Genomic DNA, 19,678 nt, shown 5'->3' with positions numbered 1-19,678 from the left:
AATAATTTGGAAAAGGATAGTGAGAATAGCAGCACAACTGGAAGAATGTAATCAATGTCACTGAATTGTACATGTAGAAACTTGAAATGGTGTAAATTTGGCTATGCATATTTTCACCAAAAAAAAAAAAAGGTCCTCCAAGGTCGAGAAGGGAGAGTGCTGACATGTCATAGGGTTGTTAACCCATGTCATAAAACAATATGTGTACTAACTGTTTAATAAGAAACTATTTGTTCTTTAAACCTTCATCTAAAGTTCAATATATATATATATATAAATTCAGGCACCTTCCACCTCAGTGAAATTTCTAGGGGTTCAGTGGTGTGGGGCATGTCCAGATATTCCTTCTAAAGTGAAGGAGAAGTTATTGCATCTGGCCCCTCCCACAACTAAAAAGGAGGCACAACGCCCAATGGGCCTCTTTGAATTTCGGAGGCAACATATCCCTCATTCGGTTGTGCTACTCTGGACCATTTATCAAGTGACTCGAAAAACTGCTAGTTTTGAGTGTGACCCAGAACAAGAGAAGGTTCTGCAACAGGTTCAGACTGCTGTGCAAGCAGCTCTGCCACTTGGTCCATATGATCCAGCTGATTGAATGGTGCTTGAAGTGTCAGCAGCAGATAGAGATGCTGTCTGGAGTCTTGGCAGGCCCCTATTTGTGAATCACAGTGCAGACCCTGCCATCCTCTACAGATAACTACTCTCCTTTTGAGAAACAGCTTTTGGCTTGTTACTGGACTTTAGTAGAGACTGAACACTTTAACCATGGGGCACGAAGTCACCATGCGGCCTGAGCTGCTCATCATGAACTGAATGTTGTCCAACCCATACAGCCATAAAGTAGGACATGCACTACAACACTCCATCATTAAATGGAAGTGGTATATATGAGATCAGGCCCAAGTAGGACCTGAAGACCCAAGTAAGTTGCATGAGGAAGTGCCCCAAATACCCATGGTCTCCACTCCTGTCACATTATCTTCCATCTCCCATCTGCACCTATGGCTTAATGGGGAGTTCTTATGATCAGTTGACTAAGAGAAAACTCGTGCCTGCTTTACAGATGGTTCTGCGTGACATGTAGACATCACTTGAAAGCAGACAGCGGCAGCACTACAGCCACTTTCTGGGACCTGAAGGACAGAGGTGAAGGGGAATCCACCCAGTAGGCAGAGAAATGAACCTGGTTGTTCACTTCATTTGGAAGGAGAAAAGGCCAGATGTGCAATTATAGACTGATTCTTGGGCTGTGGTCAATGGTTTGGCTTGTCAGGGACTTGGAAGGAACACGATTGGAAAATTGGAGACAAGGAGGTAGGAGGAAGAGGTATGTGGATAGACCTTTCTGAATGGACCAAAGAAGTGAAGATATTTGTGTCTCATGCGAATGCTCACCAAAGGGTGACCTCGGCAGAGGAGAATTTTAATAATCAAGTGGATAGGATTATGCATTCTGCGCAAAACAGTCATCCTTTTTCCCCAGCCACTCTTGTCACTGTGCAATGGGCTCATGAACAAAGTGGCCATGATGGCAGGGACAGAGGTTATACATGGGCTCAGCAACATGGATTTCCACTCACCAAGGCCAATTTGGCTTACAACCACCATGGAGTGCCCAATCCGCCAGTAGCAGAGACCAATACTGAATCCCCAACATGGCACAATTCCTCAAGGTGATCAGCCAGCAACCTGGTGGCAGGTTGATTACATTGGACTGCTTCCATCATGGAAAGGGCAGCATTTTCTACTTACTGGAACAGACACTTACTCTGGATATGGATTTGCCTTCTCTGCACCCAATGCTTCTGCCAAAACTACCATCCGTGGTCTTACAGAATTCCTTAGCCACCATTATCTTAGTTATCTAGTGCTGCTACAACAGAAATACCACAAGTGGATGGCTTTAACAAAGAGAAATTTGTTTTCTCACAGTCTGGTAGGCTACAAGTCCAAATTCAGGGTGTCAGCTCCAGTGGAAGGCTTTCTCTCTCTGTCAGCTCTGGGGGGAGGTCCTTTTCATCAATCTTCCCCTGGACTAGGAGCTTCTCACCACAGAGACCCCAGGTCCAAAGGATGTGCTATTCTCTTGGCTCTTGTTTCTATGCGGTCCCCGTGTCTCTCTGCTCACTTCTCTCTTTTGTATCTCAAAAGTGATTGGCTCAAGACACAATCCAATCTTGTATATTTAGTCTTGCCTCATTAACATAACTGCCGCTAATCTCATCTCATTAACATCAAAGAGATAAGATTTACAACACATCAGATGACAAAATGGTGGACAACCACACAATACTAGGAATCATGGCCTAGCCAAGTTGATATTTTTGGGGGACACAGTGCAATCCATGACATCATGGTATCCCATCCAACAATGCCTCAGAATAAGAGACTCACTTCACAGCAAATGAAGTGTGGCAATGGGCCCATGCTCATGGAATTCACTGATCTTACCATGTTCCCCATCATCCTGAAGCAGCTGCCTTGATAGAATGATGGAATGGCTTTCTAAAGACACAATTATGGCACCAGCTAGATGGCAGTACCTTGCAGGGTTGGAGCAATGTTCTCCAGGAGGCTGTACATGCTCTAAACCAGCATCCAATATATGGCACTGTTTCTCCCATAGGTAGGATTCATGGGCCTAGGAATCAAGGGTAAAAATGGAAGTGGCACCACTCACCATTACCCCTAGTGACCCACTCACAAAATTTTTGCTTCCTGTCCCTGCAACCCTATGCTCTGCGGGTCTAGAGGTCTTAGTTCCAAAGGGAGGGATGCTCCCACCTGAAGGCACAACGCTGATTGCATTGAACTGGAAGTTAAGAATACCACTCAGCCACTTTGGGCTCCTTATGCCTCTGGATTAACAGGCAAGAGGGTAGTTACCATATTGGCCAGTGTGACTGATCTTGATTACCAAGAGGAAATCGGATTGATATTACATAATGGAGATAAAGAAGAGAATGTCTGGAATACAGAAGATTCCTTAGGACGTCTCTTAGTACCACTATGCCCTGTGATTAACGTTGATGGCAAACTACAGCAACCTAATTCCAACATGACTACTAATGGCCCAGACCCTTCAAGAATGAAGGTTTGGGTCACCCCGGGCAAAGAACCATGACCAGCTGTGATGCTTGCCGAGAGTAAAGAGACTACAGAATGGGTGGTGGAAGGTAGCTCTAAATACCAGCTAGAACCACGTGACTAGTTGTAAAATGAGGACTATAATTGTTATGTTTCTTCCTTGTATGTGTGCATCAAATATTTTTGTTTTCTTCACTTATAATACAAGATGTAAACAGGGCTAGTGTATTTTCAGTTGTGCGTGGGCTAGTTGTATCGTTAGGTGCAAGTATGACTCTATAATCGTCTTTATTCAGAGATTATGTGTGGTTTAAGGAGATGTGTATAGGTGCTAAGTTGACAAGAGTGGACTGTGATGGTTGTCAACTTGGCTGGGCCATGATTCTCAGTGGTTTGGCAGTTATGATATAGTTTGGCAGTTATAATGTAATCACCTCCATGATGAGATCTGCTATGAGCAGCCAATCAGTTGAAAGGGAGTTTCCTTGAGGTTGTGGCCTGCATCCAATATATATGGACTTCTTGGCAAAGCTCACTGGCTTTTGCTCTGCTCTGGATCCTGGTACTGCTTGAGTTTGCCACTCTTCCCATGCACAGTAATTATCTATAATCAATGCATTTGATGAATAAAAATTACCTAATAATTGCTTTTGTTTGCATTTTATTGTCACCAGAGTGGAATCTCTTATATATATTCAGTTTGTTTTTCATCTTCCCTCATTTGTCTTTTTATATATTGTAATGGATTGAATTGTGTCCCCAGAAAAATATGCTGAAGTTCTAGCCCCATGTACTTGTGAATATGTTACCCTGTTTGGAAATAGTTTTTCTTTTGTTATATTAATGAGGTCATATTGTAGTAAGATGGGTCCTAAATCTAATCCCTTCTGAGTCATGTCTTATAAGGGTGAGTAGGAGCCCTGGTGGCGCAGTGGTTAAATGCTAGGCTTGATAACCGAAAGGTCGGCAGTTGGAACCCACCAGCCACTCTCTGGGAGAAAGGTGCAGCAGTCTGTTTCCATAGACTTACAGCCTTTGAAACGCTATGAAGCAGTTCTACTCTGTCCTATAGGGTCATTATCAGTCTGAATTCATCTCAACAGCAATGGGTTTGGGTTTTGGTTTTACAGACACAGAGGCACATACAAAAGGGTAAGAACCATGTGAGGATCCATCTACTGGCCAAGGAGTTTCAGAAGCTGAATGAGACAAGGAAGGACTTTCCCCTAGAGCTGACACAGAAAGTACAGAGCCTTGCCAACACCCTAATTTGGTCTTGTAGCCTCCAAAACTGTGAGACAGTAATTTTCTGCTTTTTTAGTATATAAATATAGTAAATAAATAAAGCCACCTACTTGTGCTTTTTTTTAAGGCAGGAGTAGGAAACTAAGACACTTTTATCTTCATGTTTATAAGATCTTTATTCATTGAGGATATTATTTTTTAAACATATTTTCTCAATTTCTTTGCATATTAATTTTCTTTGATGATGAATGTAAATTTTACAATTTTACAGTCAAATCTGTTGATCTGTTCCTTTTTTATTTATGCTGTTGTAGAAAGTTCTTTCCCAGAGAAAACATAAATATTCAACATGCTCTCTTAGATTTCCGACAGGCTTTTTTACATGTATTCCTTTTATTTTTCTGGAATATATTCCACTAGGTTTTCCAACATAAAAATATTTTTCATTATTTCAATACTTTCCCCCTATGTTCAAGAATTTATAAAAGTGGAAGTTAAATTAGTGGGAAAATACATATAACTGTTAACAAATGATGTCATCCATCCTTGTGGGAAGAAAAACAGATCCCTACCTAATGTTATTCCTAAAAATGGATTCCACATCCAAAACCAAAAACCAAACCTGCTGCCGTTGAGTCAGTTCTGACTCATAGCAACCCTATAGAACAGAGCAGAACTGCCCCATAGGGTTTTCAAGGAGCGGCTGGTGGATTCGAACTGCTGACCTTTTGGTTAGCAGCCAAGCTCTTAACCACTGCACCATCAGGGCTCCGGATTTCACATGGATGTACCTATATTAGGAAAATATTTTTTTCAAGAAAATATGAACTCTGCAACTCTAGCCCTATGGATAAATACAAAGCAAATTATTTACCTCTGGACAATTTGGTAGCCTTGGACTAATGTGAAATGAATATGATCAAGAAACTCCTTATTATATTGACACAATATTTATATACTATTGCCTGCATCTTGGATTGTAAACCATTGCATGCAATGGTTAAGATCTTTTTTCTATTCATGCTAGTTTTTCTAAAGTTTTTGGTTATGTTTGATTGTCCTTACTAGGACTCAGCTATACCACAAGATTTTTATTTTAATAAAAAGGGGGCCATAAATTGAAATAAATAATAGTATAAAATACAGATTTTCAAACATTTGAGATTCCTAATAGAAATAATATTAATTTAGTGCTCGCTTCAGCAGCACATATACTAAAAAACTGGAACGATACAGAGAAGATTAGCACGGCCCCCACGCAAGGATGACATGCAAATTTCTGAAGCGTTCCATATTTTTTGGACCATGGGACCTAAAATGATACTCGTGAAGAGTGTGCTTCTTAGCTCAAGTAGATACATGAAACTAAATGGGCAGCTCCTGTCCAGAGGTGAGATGAGAAGGCAGAGAGGATCAGGAGCTGGTTGAATGGACATGGGAAATCCAGGGAGGAAAGGAGGAGTGCGTCACAGTATAGAGAAAGCACCTAGGGTCACATAACAATGTGTGTGTATACATTTTTGTATGAGAAACTAACTTGTAAACTTTCACTTTAAGCACAATGAAAAATAATATTAATTTATATAATATGGAGTCATAATAGGAAGAATAAAAAAGATAATTATAATGGTGATGGAGAGAAAATATAAAACTAAAGCATGAGATTCAAATCTTTTTTTTTTTTGTTTCCCCCAACATGCAAGTAAAACAGAAGTACTCCAACTATTGTATATAATGAGTTGTAAACATTTCACTAAAAACCAAAATAACCCGCTGAGCATGTATCAGGAAACCCTTCACTGTCCCTTCCAGCCAGCCCTGGAATGTAGCTCCTCTCTGCCCCTAGCACCACCCTCGTGGCATCACCTGATGTGGTACTCCCGAAAGCACTTGGCATGGACGCCCTTCTGGCACTTCTCACACCGGGTGTTGGTCTGAGAGTGGCAGAGGGCACACCGGGTCCTCTTGTCCTGGTGGATGATCCAATGGCCAATCATATCAAAGCGGCTCTCAGTTTCTAGCCGCCTGCTCCGCCTTCCTTGGGAGGATGTGTCAGCATTGCTCTCCAGATACACACAGGCAACGTATCTCCGGAAGGCAAGGAGGTCCACCTGGGCATCTTCACAGCAGATTCTGTGCAGCTGCCATGCATTGTTGAGAGCAGCATCAATGACGTAGCCAATGAAGCTCGAGTACCACTTCATGCCCCGGATCTTCACCTTGTACTTGGCGATATTCTGGTCCATGCGCCCAACACCCCTCACTTTCTCCTGGTACAGCCTCACCAGCGATGGCTGGTGGACCTGGGTCCGTGTCTTGGCAGCCCCCAAATAACGACTTGTGAGCCTCACAGGCTCTATGCCCACTGCATTGGAGCAGATGTTGACCACGTTGCTGTCATGCCAGCGGCACACAATGATCTCCTCACTCTCATCAACCTTGTAATCAAATGAACCCCTCTTCATCTTTTTCAGTTCTCTGGGATCTTTGAGGGGACATCTCTCGGTCCTGTACTCACGGATAGTTCCTGTGGCCTTCACCCCCTTTTTCCTCAAAATGGACATCAGTTTGACACTTGTAAAAACCTTGTCAAAAAATATGTGGTATGGCAGACAGCCTCGCTCCTGAAGTGCATCCACAAATTTTATCACCATGCTACCTCCTAAATCCAAACCTTTGTCTGGCTTGGTGAACAATGTGCCCTGCGAGGGCTCAAACCACACCAAATAGCCTCTGCTGGTTGTCCCACACCAGATCTTGTAACCAAGTCGGATGGGCTTTCCTGTGTGCAGCTGCTTGGATCCTCGGTGCCCAAAGTACTCACATGTGGACTCACCGAAGCTGTAAAACTCTTCTAAGGGCGCGTGCTTCTGGAAATTGCAGTTCATTCGGATAATGAGAGGCCTGACCTTGGCAAATCTATCACTTTCATTGAGTTCATTGTTATCTGAAAAATGCAAGTATGAGAAAATCAGTTCAAATCTGTCCCTTCTGATTGCATCAGCCACAAGGTGGTGATGTGAATCAGGAGATGTTTCCCAAAACATCCTTCTCCTTGGATAGGAGATATACCCACTTAAAATCAAAATGCCCAAAACACACTTCAATTCCTGGGCTGTGAGACCTAGGTTGACATTTTTTTGCCGAGCATAACGATTGGTTTCATTAACAATGAAATTAATTGTTCCTTCATCAAAAAATAATTCAAAGAGGCCTACAGGACTCAGTTCCTGACTTTTGAGATACTCAATATGAGGATCTGATGCTGTCCAACTGCCAAAGTCAGGTCGGAGATCTCTTTTGGTCCAAACCCGCTGAGGTTCGACTATGGTTTTCTGCCTCTTCTTTGCTGGCTGCAGCTCCAGGTCATCATTATCTTCCCCAGTACCAGAGTCCTCAGACACGACAGTGGCATGCAGCATGCTCCCCGGCAGGTGAGCACCACGCCGGCTGTCTTCATCACCTGAGTCCTCGTCAGTGAAGTCCCCTGCAGCATTCTCAGGTGGTGAGATGAAAATCTCTTCCCTGTCGTTGCTGAACTCTTCCTTCTCCAGAGCGTTCAGAACCTCGAGCAGCTTAGCAGACTTCACCTTCGAGCGGACACCTCTCCCAGCAACAGCACATCTGCAACAACAGGAAACAGGATAAGAGGCAAAGGCAGCCATCTCTGCACCACGCAGAGAAGCCAATTCCTCAGGAAAAAAAAAAGCTCTCAAGTACTAGCCAGTGAGGAGGGTATGCTCGTTGCAAAGCATCTTAGCTTGAGCAGCATCCCAGACCTTGCATCACTGGGCACACGTACCAGGTAAAGGAATTTTCCAGATAAACACAGATTAGTCTTTTAAGTGTGGGAATATTTCAATGATGGAGTCATTGTAAAGAGGTATTATATACTTCCATTTCTTCTTAAGGAGTCCCTGGGTGGTACAAATGGTTAACACGCTTGGCTGCTAAAAGAAAGGTTGGTGGTTTGCGTCCACCCAGAGGTGCCTCAGAAGAAAGATCTGGCAAGGTATTTCTGAAAAATCAGCCACTTAAAACCCTATGAAGCACAGTTCCATTCTCACACATATGAAGTCACCAAGAGTCAAAGTCAACTCAATGGCAATGGTTACCGGTTAACTGGTTTTCTTCTTAAATAGCGTTCTGAAATGACAACCGGAGTTCCCGCATGGTGCAAACAGTTAAGCGCTCAACTACTAGCCAAAAGGTTGGTGGTTTGAACTCACTCAGAGGCCTCAGGAGAAAAGTTTGATGATGTGCTTCCAAAAGGCCACATCCTTGAAAACCCTATGGGGCAGTTCTATTCTGCACAGGTGGGGTCACTATGAGTCAGAATCGACTCAATAGCAACTAACAACAACAAAAAAAAGATGATCGCCTCTAGTGATAACTCCAGATGCCCTATCATCACCACAGATAACAGTAACTGCCAACAGAAAGCCCTGGGCACTGGAGTGACACTCTACTGATATCCCGTTACTCAGTGGTCCAGCAGCTTTGCTTTCATGCTTCTGTCTTACCGATCTCTTTCCTTTCTCTCATTCCTTTGACAAATATGTTTCCCTCCCTTCCCAAGTTCTCAAACTCTCTCTACCTGAACTCTCACTACTCAAATTCAGGAGCTGAACAGATTCAGATAGATTTTCAGATAGCTCCTGCAATATCTGATATCTTACTACCTGCTAATTGCAATTCAGAAGCCAAACAGATATGGAGAACATGGAAACCCCTGCTATTTAAATTCTTGCCCTCTGAACATAAAAACCAAATGTATAGCGAGAGAGATTTTTATTTAATGAGCACCTACCATGAATGGGCAAACTCCACTCCCAGCCTGCACAGCATTTAGTTCTAATTGGAGGAGACAGACAACAGATCAGCACACTAGTAAACATACAGGATAATGTCAAGTAGCGATGAGTGCCATCCTGGATAAGGGACAAAGTGCGGCTGGGGGTGCTATTTCAGACAGGATGGTCAAGGAAAGTCTCACCAATAGGTTGGACTGACAGAGGTGAGGAAGTGAGCCCTGCAGACAGCTGGAGCTATGGTGTTCCAGGCAGACAGCTGCAGGCACAGACCCCTGGGGCTGAGGGTCTTGACATCTGGGGAAGTGCCAGTAGGCTAGTGAGGCTGCAGACACGGTGAGCATAGACATGGCAGTGAGGGGAGGAAATCTAAGCAGACATGTCAGGGACCTAAGCCCATGGAGGCATATGGGCAGGGCAGTGAGGCAGTCAGACCCAGTTTGTAAACAGATCACTCTGCTGTGAACACCCTGGCTGTTGCCTTGTGCCCACCTCTGGGCTTCAATCTCTACGAGAAGACCCTCTTGCCCAAAGGAAGGACACAGGCTTTATGACAACTATATCATGGTAGACCCTGCCCACAGACTTTGGAACTGAGGTGACAGTACAGATTCACTCAAGCATCACATGCTGGGTGTTGCAGTGCAGGAGGGCTGACCTGTGGGAGCGTTAGGTATTCATAAAGCTCTGCATAAGCCAGTAACAGAAACCAGCCTACAAGGGAGAAGAAACCAGAAGCCCTTCCCACTGGAGACCTCAGACTGAGACACTGTTCTTGGAGGACAAGCCCTAGTCATCTTCCCTTCCTCCCCTGGTCCCAGTCTCGACTAGTACCAATATGCCTCCTGAACCAGGGTTTCTGCCAGTCTCAATAGCCCACAGACCTTATAAATACCTTTTGCACTTGGCTATTCAAATACCGAGCATGGAAAAGCCTACAGGGACCAAGGAAGCCCCAAAGGCAACCATATGGGTTCTTGAAAGATGAAGAAAAGTAAATTACATTTTTTAGGTCAAGTGTAGATACTGATGCTACATGGCCACTCCTGTACCAAAGGTACCTCCCTGTCTACCTCAACTTGTGTCCCTTCTTCTCTGTTTTTCTCTCCTGGACAACAACTGCTCAGCATGATTCAAGGCTAAAAATGTCATCAACCTGGCCTTTTAGAAACATAGAGGAATAAATACTTCTATAAAGTATTTCATAGAACAGCAGTCCTACCTTGAGGTTGAAGCCATGATGAACTGGGAAGATTAGGTTGTCTTTACTCACAGAGTCTAAGAATCTGTAAGACAATGAAAGTCAATCTTAAAAATTTATATCTTAATAACCATGGTCTTCTTACCATTTAAGGAAAAAAAAATCTCCAACTTAAGATCTCCTTATTTTACATATTATTTATTTAACAATATTAACTTCCATTTGTTTCTGAGAGCCTGGAAATGACCTACACACCTTTGGGAGCTTGGTTAGGTCAGAGGTAGCAATGAAAATCAGAGGAAAATGGACAGAGTATCTCAGGAAATGTTGCCTGGTTGACTGACTGGCCAGAGTGGAAAAGAGAAAGCACCCCCATCTCACACCTCACACCAAAATACAGTCTAGAGCAGAATTTCTCATCTTGAGGACTACTGACATTTGGTACCAGAGAATTCTTTGCTATATGATGAGGTGGGAGGACGGGGGAGGGCTGTCCTGTGCACTGTAAGACGCTGAGCAGCATCCCTGGCCTCTATCCACTAGATGCCAGTAGCAACCCTTTTCCAACTGTGACAACCAAGAATGTCTAGATATTGACAGATGTCCCCCGGAGGCCACTCCCTCCACCCTATTGAGAACTACAGCCCTAAGGAACTACTGCATGTGTACACCAGGAAACATGAAGGAGAATGCCCCCTGCCGCACTGTTTATTTACAGGAGCAAAAAAACAAGAGACAGCCCAAACAGCCATCAACAGAATCGATGCAGTGGTAAACAATGGAGAGAGTGGATGAGAACTTCCACAGATGAACCTCAAAAACACACTGAGCAAACAAACAAGTCACAAAATACTTGACATATGATTTCATTTTACATGGACCAAAAAGTTAAGTAAAACTAAACAATATATTATCTGGAGATATATACATATTACATGGTAAAACTATAAAAAGCAGCGAAATGTTTAAGACGAACTTACAGAGACAGTGGTTACCTCTGAAGAGAAAAGACTCCACTGGGACAGACACACAGGGGGCTTCCAAGGTTTTGATAAGGTTCTATTTCTTAAACTAGGTGGGATATTCAAAATTGTTTCATTATTCTTTAAATTGTGTCTATGCATTTTATATATTTTTGCATACATATTTCACACATGCGCATACAAACAGGAAAATCGGCACTTGCAAAAAAAACATGTGAGTAAACACCATTGAGTTGGCCCAGTCAGGGCCCCATGACAGCAGGGAAGACTGCTGCTCTGCAGTGACAAGGGAGCGAGTGGCAGGCAGAGTTCTTTTCTGAGTTTCCAGAGCACACACATCTTGCACGGCTAGAGGAAGAAAATTAGAACACAGTAATGTGTCCTTCATGAAAAATCTCACAGAATCCTTATGGAATCATTTACCTTAATTTTTTCAAAGCCCGGCCAGCTCACATCCCAGCTTATCCATCCAGCACCTCTGATCACCCACCTCCTTCTCTGGGCTGCTTGATATCACACTTCCCTTGAGAAAAGCTTATCACCTGACCGGACTACAAGCTTCCAGTCCCCACAGGTCCTATGTAGGCTGTGGAGCCACAAGTTATAAGCTGTGACTTTGGGCAAGTCACTTATCTGCTCTGAGCCCTTGTTTCATGGCATCTACCCTCACAGGGTTGTTGAGAGGTTAACAAGAGTTAATGTGTGAAAGTACTCACAACAGGGCCTGGCCCTACAAGTGTATGCTATCGTTTCAGATCCATAACTCCTTACCCGCAGATCCAAAGGCCAAATACTCTCTAAAAACTGAAGGTTTTTTCAAAGTGTGCAACACACTCTTTTTGCAGCAAAACCTGAGCTCAACTGATCTGAGACTCTTTATAATCCGTATTTATACTATTCACTCTAGATATCCATACATTTTGCTGTAAAAATATTGTATATGCATAATGCGTACTTCAATATTACTTTAACAAAATTCAAACATTCTGACTTCTTACCCACATCAGGCCCAGGTTTGTCTCAGGGAGTATGACTCCTGTAACTATTCCACAGTCGCTCCACCCTTCAGCAGCTCATCACCTTTTCCTGGGCTATGCCCTAGTCTGGCCCTTGTCCACTCACCAAGAGCTGATAACAGCCCCTTAATTATTCATTGTAACACCAAGCTGTCCCCCCACAGCCTTCCGTGAACTTCCAGTGTCACAATCCAACCAGGCTCCAGAATAAGGTCAAGGCTACTCACAGCCTGATCCCCAGCTCCTCTCCCACCATCCTGGCCTTGTTTCGGGCCACCCTGTTCCCTAAAATATCATTCTCCACCCATCAAGGCTTCCTCTACCACAGCTTTTACCAGTCAGACAGAAACGACCCCTTTGCAAGCTGACCCCATGGCATGCCCCCTCGATGGCAGGGCTGGTGCAGGACTTATTCATCTTTGTATCCCCAGAAGCAAGCATGGATCCTGGCACACAGCAAGCACTCAATCCATGCTTGCTAAACTGAACTACACATGTGACAGAGCACATTGCCACACACCAGGGCACCCCACCCACCTCATCCTACAGTAGGCCTTTATAATCATTTCCACTTTTTTGCTTTGAGACAACTATTTAGAAAATAACCAGGAACTCTTCATATATGATTGATCCCAACCAAAGGCATGTTCCTAAAAATTCTCTGATACCCTGTAAAGGAAACGCCTGTCAGTAGATACTCCAATACAGTGGACTCAACCAGGATGGAGGTGGGTAACCAGGCAGTAAGGATGGCAGAAACTCATAGCTCCCTTTCAGTGGTCCTTGGTTCAGGCTTCCTAGGCCCTCCATTCTCTCACACATGGTCCCTCCCTCCTTCTTGCCATACCTAACTGAACCCACAGAGGAATGGGACATGGGTAACCAGTGCCCCTTCACGGCAAAGCAAATTTACAATGGGAAAAATGTCCAGACAGAGACTGTTGGGGAGTCATATTAAATACCTCATAACTTCTTCATTCATTCAGCAAACATCTCAAGTGTCTACTAGATGCCAGGCATAGTGTATAAAATCACAACTATGGCAGGGCTGCCGAAGAGAGAAGGTAAAAGAGATTAGAACCAGTAATATGGGACCGGGACCTGCTCATGGAGGTGAGAGAGTACTATCCTGAGGAAAGGCTGACTGGGCAGAGATTTGCAGGAAGAGCAGGAATCTGCTGGGTAAGCAGGGAACAGCATCCCGAACAGCACCCAAAGGAGGAAGTAAAGCCAATCAAGCCAGAGTAGGAACCATGAGACAGAGAGGGTACAAGATGAGTCTAGACCAGCCATACAGGGCCTTTTTTTGAAGCCCACATTAAGAAGATCTGTCTTTATCCTAAAAGCAATGGGAAATTTTCACAAAGATTATAGGCAGGGCAGGATATAATCAGGTTTGCATTTTAACACATTTATTCTGGCTGCAGTGGCTAACTAAATGAGGACACTAAAGCAGGTGCAGGAAAACCATGGATTGGCTTGGGGGCAGGGCATGGGAGTCAGGGAGGCCTCTTCAAGTTCAGGTCTGCATAGCTGGGATGATGCTGATGGAGGCAGGGAGCACTAGAATGCAGGGACGCAGGTGAGCACAAGCTGGGTTTTGGACATACTGAGACAGGCCCACAAGAGGCATTACACAGGCAACAGGTTCTGCAGGTCTGGGACAGAGAAATGGCCCTGGTTGGAGTAATAAACAAGTGGGTTTTCTGAGGATCTGTGGTGACCAACACCACAAGAGATCACCCAGGGAGGAAGCCCAGACTGAGAAGAAATGATGGCCTTCAAACAGGACAGAAAGGGATGGCCTGCGAGGTAGGAGAATCTCCAAAAGGCTGATGGCCAAGAGGCAGACCCAGTCATGAAACAATGTGGTCAGCTGTGTCAAAGCCTCTCATCTTGACCCAGCTGGATGTTCTCAACTGGCCCTGGCCCCCAGTGAAGATAAACCACCAACACCCATTGCCCTCAAGTCCATTCCGACTCATAGCAACCCTATAGGGCAGAGGAGAACTGCCTCAAAGGGTTTTCAAGGTGGATTCCAACTGCCAACCTTTTGGTTAGCACCCGACCTCTTAACCACTGCTACAGCGAAGACGGGGCATCTTTATTTGTGACCCTGAGCTCCGTGGGCAGGCCCTGGGCTTGAGGTACACTCTGACGGATCGGGTGTTTCCCGAAGATAGGACAACTAAATACAATTAAATACTGAACTGCATCTTGTACCACGAAAAGAAATGGGTGGGATAAGTAGAGAAATCTGAGTAAGGTCTGTTAATGTCTTAATTTTGTTGTTGCACTGTGGTCAGAAGTTACTATTTGGCAAATCTTGGTAAAGGATAAATGGGATTTCTTTGTACTAGTTTTATAACTTCTTTTAATTCTGAAATTATTTCAAAATGAAGAGTTAAAAACCAAAACATTTTATAAATGTATCTCCAAGCTGAGCCACTTGCAAAAAATATCAAGCACAATATCAAGCAAAAAAGAGGTAAAAAGGGAAACAACACTCCTTACAACCTCTAAGATCCCAAAGAAAGGCAGACGTGACAAAAACGGCCCTACCAAGCGACCTCTCCGCGGAGCGCGCCCCTCACCCATCCCGCCCCGGCCCCGCCCCGCAGCAGGAGCGCCCCCGTGCGGCTATGGAAATGCAGTGTCCCCATTGTTCAGGCTGCGCCTGCCTGGCTGGCCCAGGCCCGACCCTCCGCGTGGAGGAACAGAGATCCCCTGCTGCGACCGCGACTGGAGAGCAGAAAAGGCCTAGGGCAGGCTGCCTGCGAGACTCACCATGCCCGAGCGCCTCGGGCGCCGATGAGACACGCAACATCAGGGCCCGCCGCTTCTGCATCCAAACCGGGGTCCGTCCCGCCGCGCAAGCAGAACGACGCCTACCTGCGGGGCCAGGGCTAGGGCTGGGGCCGGGGCCGGGGCCGGGGCCGCGCCGGGCCACGCTGAATGCCACTGGCAGCGTCCAACCCTGAACGCCTCGCCGGCGCCGGTGTCGAACGTCGCGGCCGCGCAACGTACGGCACCGGAGGTTGCCGCTCCCTGGCCACGCCCCCGGTTCCCGGCCACACCCCCGGCACGCCTCAGGCTGTCCCACTCTTGAGGAGGCCCTGGCTGGGCTGCAAGGGACCATCGAGAAGTCACGGCCTCCGCGGCTCAGAGAGAAACCCGGAAATGCCTTAGGGCTGGGGGCGAGGAGGGAGGAAATTTCTCCCACGGTTACTGGGCTTACTGCCTTCTGCTCGCTCTTCTCACCGCCCGCCTCTGTCCGGTACTGGAGTAGATCCTTGGCTTTCTCCTACTCGTGAAGACACGAAGCCTTTTTTCTTCTATAGGACACTAGTGTTTTAGAGTGTGGTAGTCAGCATCACCTGGAAACTTGATAAAAATGCAAATCTTGGGGGACATTCAGTCTATACAAGCCCTGGAGGTGATGGTGATGCTTGCTTTAGTTTGAAAACCACTGCTGTATATGACAGGGTTTCTCAACCTTGGCACTATTGATTTTTTGACCTGGGTAATTCATTGTAGGTAGGAGTCGCCGGATAAAATACAGGGTGCCCAGTTTTATTTAAATTTCAGATAAACAATGTCGTTAATCTAGATGATTCACATTTAATTAGGAGTCCTGTATTTTATCTGACGGCTTGTATTTTTATTTGCTAAGTCTAACAACCCTAATTGTAGGATATTTAGCAGCAACCCAGGCCTCTATCCACTAGATGCCAGTAGCACACCACATAGCTCCACCCCCTCCCCCAGCTGTGACAAATAAAAATATCTCCAGATAAGTCTCTTGGAGAGCAAAATTGTCCCACATCGCCTTACCTCCTCACCCTTGTTGAGAACCACTGCTCTATAAGGTTTTTGTCCCACTGAAACCAGCAGCCCATTAGGTATATATACTGTGTATACTTCCCAGAAAAAGGCTGAGTACTTGGCCTGGAAGGCTTTGTCTAAACAAAAATCCCTGGGACCAAACTGTTAAACATCTAAGATGAGGGCCAAGTAGTGAAGTTTTGTATTTGCTTCTCCACAGTGACACTTCCCCACAAGGGTTTTGTTGAGACACACAGCCTCAGAGTTCTACCCTTCTCGGAGTCACCTGCTCTGGCTTATCCTCCCACAGTGAGCAGAATAGGCCACACATTTCTACTGAAATTGTCTTTGACAAAATTAATCACAGAACGACCATAGCTGGCCTTAACCAGTTTTAACAAGTTTTCAATGCCATCTTGGTGCTTTAAGTGACCTATTAGCTCATTAACTGCAAAATACATATAAGCGCCCCACCTCTGAGTGGAGACTTAACATACTAATGAAAGAAAATTAACCTCTTCCTCCATCCCAGGGAATCAAACCCTTGTCTAGAGAAAATGCATAGTCATCCCCAAACTCTACATGCCTGCACTAAGGTTGATCCTGAATATTTATGATAAATTTACATTTCCTTGCCTGTTGCCTGTAAAAGCCTGCCTCCCCAAGCTGCCTGCTAACAGTCTTGGAGGAAGAAGCCTCAACTTTTCCTTTCCTTGTGTAACAAAACAAAGGTGCCTTTCTAATCTCCCACCTAGGCCTCTTGTTTGTTGGCTGCAGTGAGTCATGTTGAGCACAACCTGGGGTTTCCACCCAACAATATTGTGGTCACTGAAAAAACGTATTCCAAAACATTTGGGTCAGTGAAAATTAAAAAAAAAAAAAAATTCCCATTTGGGCTGAGAGTTTTGTCAGATTCTAGAGCTAAGGCCACATTACATTAAAGCTTGTCATTATTCAATCCACACATATACATTGAGGCCTTGGGTACCAGATACAGCACTGAACAAAAAGTTCTTGTTCTCATTGAACTCACATTCTAGTGGGTGAAGAACTCAAGAAACAAATAGTATATAATGTGTCAAAAAGTGATAAATGCTGTAAAGGAAAATAAAGCAAGTTAAGGAGATAGAGGATGACCCCCAGAAGTATGAGGGAGATACTATTTTAGATAAGCTAGGAATAGTTTTTCCTAGCTTGATTGGGTGGCAAAGTGATTAAACTGCTCAGCTGCTAACTGAAAGGTCAGTGATTCAAACTTACCAGACACTCCACGGGAGAAAGATGTGGCAGTCTGCTTCTGCAAAAATTTACACTCTTGGAAACCCTATGGAGCAGTTCTATTCAGTCCTAAAGGGTCACTGTGAGTTAGAATCAACTGGAAGGCAGTGAATTTGGTTTTGTTTTGGTTAGCTTGCTTAGGTCTCCAGGAAATCCCTGGAAGTTATAAAGAGTTGGTCCACATGCTCAGCTGCCAACCAAAAGGTTGGAGGTTTGAGTCCACCCAGAGGCACCTCGGAAGAAAGGCGCCTTCCAAAAAGTCAGCCATTGAAAACCCTATGGAGCAGAGTTCTACTCTCACACATGGGATCACCATGAGTCATTTATTTTCTTTGTTTTGTTGTAGAGAAAAACTTGAACGCTGTTTAAAATTAAAACAGAGAGGACTGTAAAGGGTTTAAAGGTTTGAAGACAAGTCCATGGATACCATTCTGAGGAAAAATCAGAAAAAGAATGAAGGAAAATGAAACAACTCTGAGAACCATGTGGGATACAATCAAAAGCAAAAATTAGTATGTGATCAGAGTTCCAGAACAGGGAGAAAACAGGAAACAGAGAGGATCATTGAAGATTTGCTGACAGAAAGCTTCCCTAATATCACGAAAGAGGAAAAGCCGACTATCCGAGAAGCTCAACCAACCCCATATAGGATAGATCCCAAAAGAAAAACACCAAGACATATCATAATCACACTTGCCAAAACAAAGAAAGAATCTTGAGAGCAGCTCGAGAAAAACAAAAAGTCACATACAAAGGGGAAACAATAAGACTAAGCTCTGCTTATTTGGCAGAAACCATGCAGGCAAGAAGGCAATGGGATGACATATATAAAATCTTGAAAGAAACAAACTGACAACCAAGAATAATATATTCTGCAAAACTCTCACTTAAATATGATGGCGAAATTAGGACATTTCCAGAAAAACAGAAATTAAGGGAATACATAAGAACCAAACAAACTTACAAAAATTATTTAAAAGAGTTCTTCAATTACAGAACCAACAACATTAGACAAAAAACCTGAATCTAGCACATAAGACACCATCAGCCAGATATCAACCTAGATAATGAAGTCTCAAGAAAACAACAAAACTAATAAAATTTACAACAGGGAACCAGAGATGTAAATCTGTAAATGACAACAACATCAGAACAATAAAGAAGGTAATAAACACAGCAGAGATCAGATCAGAGTGCACAGTGAGGCAGGCAAGCAGCAGTGCTCAGGAGGAATTTTCCACATCAGGAGAGACCCAGCGACGGACAGTCTACTTGGCCATCCAGAACCAGTGAGAAGCAGCCCCCAATGAGCAAAAGATAAGTACTTGTGTCTGGCCTACCGTGTGGATAAAAAACACCCCCTTTAGGGAAAAACCACACCCCCATTTACCTCCCTGTTCTCTGCTCTGCACTGGGTCCAGGAGAGCTTTAGCAATTGCTTAGCCCCTGGGCCAGAAATAGGACCTGTCACGCACCCTGAGCCATGGTCCCGGCCTTAGAGAGGGAATAGAGAAACGGGCAAAAAATAATCTGCTGGCTCCCCTAAGCCAGGAACTCAGAATAGGCACAGCTCCTTTGTGTGGGCACAGGCATAAGAGATCCATGGACTTTGAGTGACTTTCCCCTGCATAGACTTGTGTGGGCCCATTTAAACAGTGTAGGCCCTCTTTACAGGGTATATACCTGAAGTCTAACTTCAACTATTTTAGCTATGAAGTGGCAGGTCCATGATATTTGACACTGCTCTGCCCATGAAGCAGCGTCTTCACCTACCACATCAGGGGCCTGAGGACTGCTGGCTCCACCCACACAACCTGGCCACCTGCGAGAGGGGCCCAAGAATAAGAGGTGCCCCTCAGTATTACAGCCAACAGCATTCGGTGCTCATAGTCTGGAAGCAAAACTCACCCACCTGTGTGCTCTAGGGAACAGGGGCATGCATTCCTCACGGACACTCAGGGACAGCTGTTGGCCCCCTGCCTTTCTCAGTGTGTGTCCCCCTGCTGCAGCCAGATGCCTGTGCCTACACCAATCACCCATGCCAGTCTAGGACTGTAGGTGACAGCCTGCACCACACACTTGGTGGCCGACTACCTGGACAGCTGAGTTGAATCCACACAGGAGGAGTGAGCAGACTTCTGGGCTCACATACTAAGTCGCAAGTCTGGCCACCTGGTGGCAGGATGTTGAAGCTTCAGGGGCGCCAGTGACCGGGTTATCTAAAAAGAG

General features: G+C 44.8%; 1 protein-coding gene and 1 non-coding gene across 9 annotated transcripts in view; one reads left to right on the top strand and one right to left on the bottom strand.

Moving 5' to 3' along the window:
- PGBD2 (piggyBac transposable element derived 2) overlaps nt 1-15,270 on the bottom strand; it is a 59,891-nt gene extending 44,621 nt beyond the window's left edge. For 2 of the 8 annotated variants that reach the window (XR_002825727.1, XR_002825729.1), the window contains exons 1-3: nt 15,134-15,208; nt 10,369-10,432; nt 9,146-9,189 (exon numbers count right to left, since the gene is read on the bottom strand). Coding sequence is in view for 1 of the 8 variants with exons in the window: in XM_004387145.2 (XP_004387202.1) it covers nt 6,198-7,959; nt 10,369-10,385 (1,779 nt within the window). In the remaining 7 variants the exon portion in view is untranslated. Of the gene's footprint in view, nt 1-5,966; nt 8,319-9,145; nt 9,190-10,368; nt 10,433-15,133 lie in introns of those variants that run through there. The other 6 variants (XR_002825724.1, XR_002825723.1, XR_002825726.1 and 3 more) reach the window with 5 other exon arrangements.
- On the top strand, nt 5,526-5,634 carry LOC111822595 (U6 spliceosomal RNA). Its single transcript, XR_002825732.1, has one exon. It is a non-coding gene; the product is annotated as a U6 spliceosomal RNA (small nuclear RNA).
- Nucleotides 15,271-19,678: the final 4,408 nt, after the last annotated feature.

Source organism: Trichechus manatus, unplaced genomic scaffold (genome assembly GCF_000243295.1).
Source record: "Trichechus manatus latirostris isolate Lorelei unplaced genomic scaffold, TriManLat1.0 scaffold00181, whole genome shotgun sequence".
Classification (NCBI taxonomy): Eukaryota; Metazoa; Chordata; class Mammalia; order Sirenia; family Trichechidae; genus Trichechus; species Trichechus manatus.
Note: the sequence above shows the minus strand (reverse complement) of the source record. Positions and strands in the feature narration are given on the sequence as shown.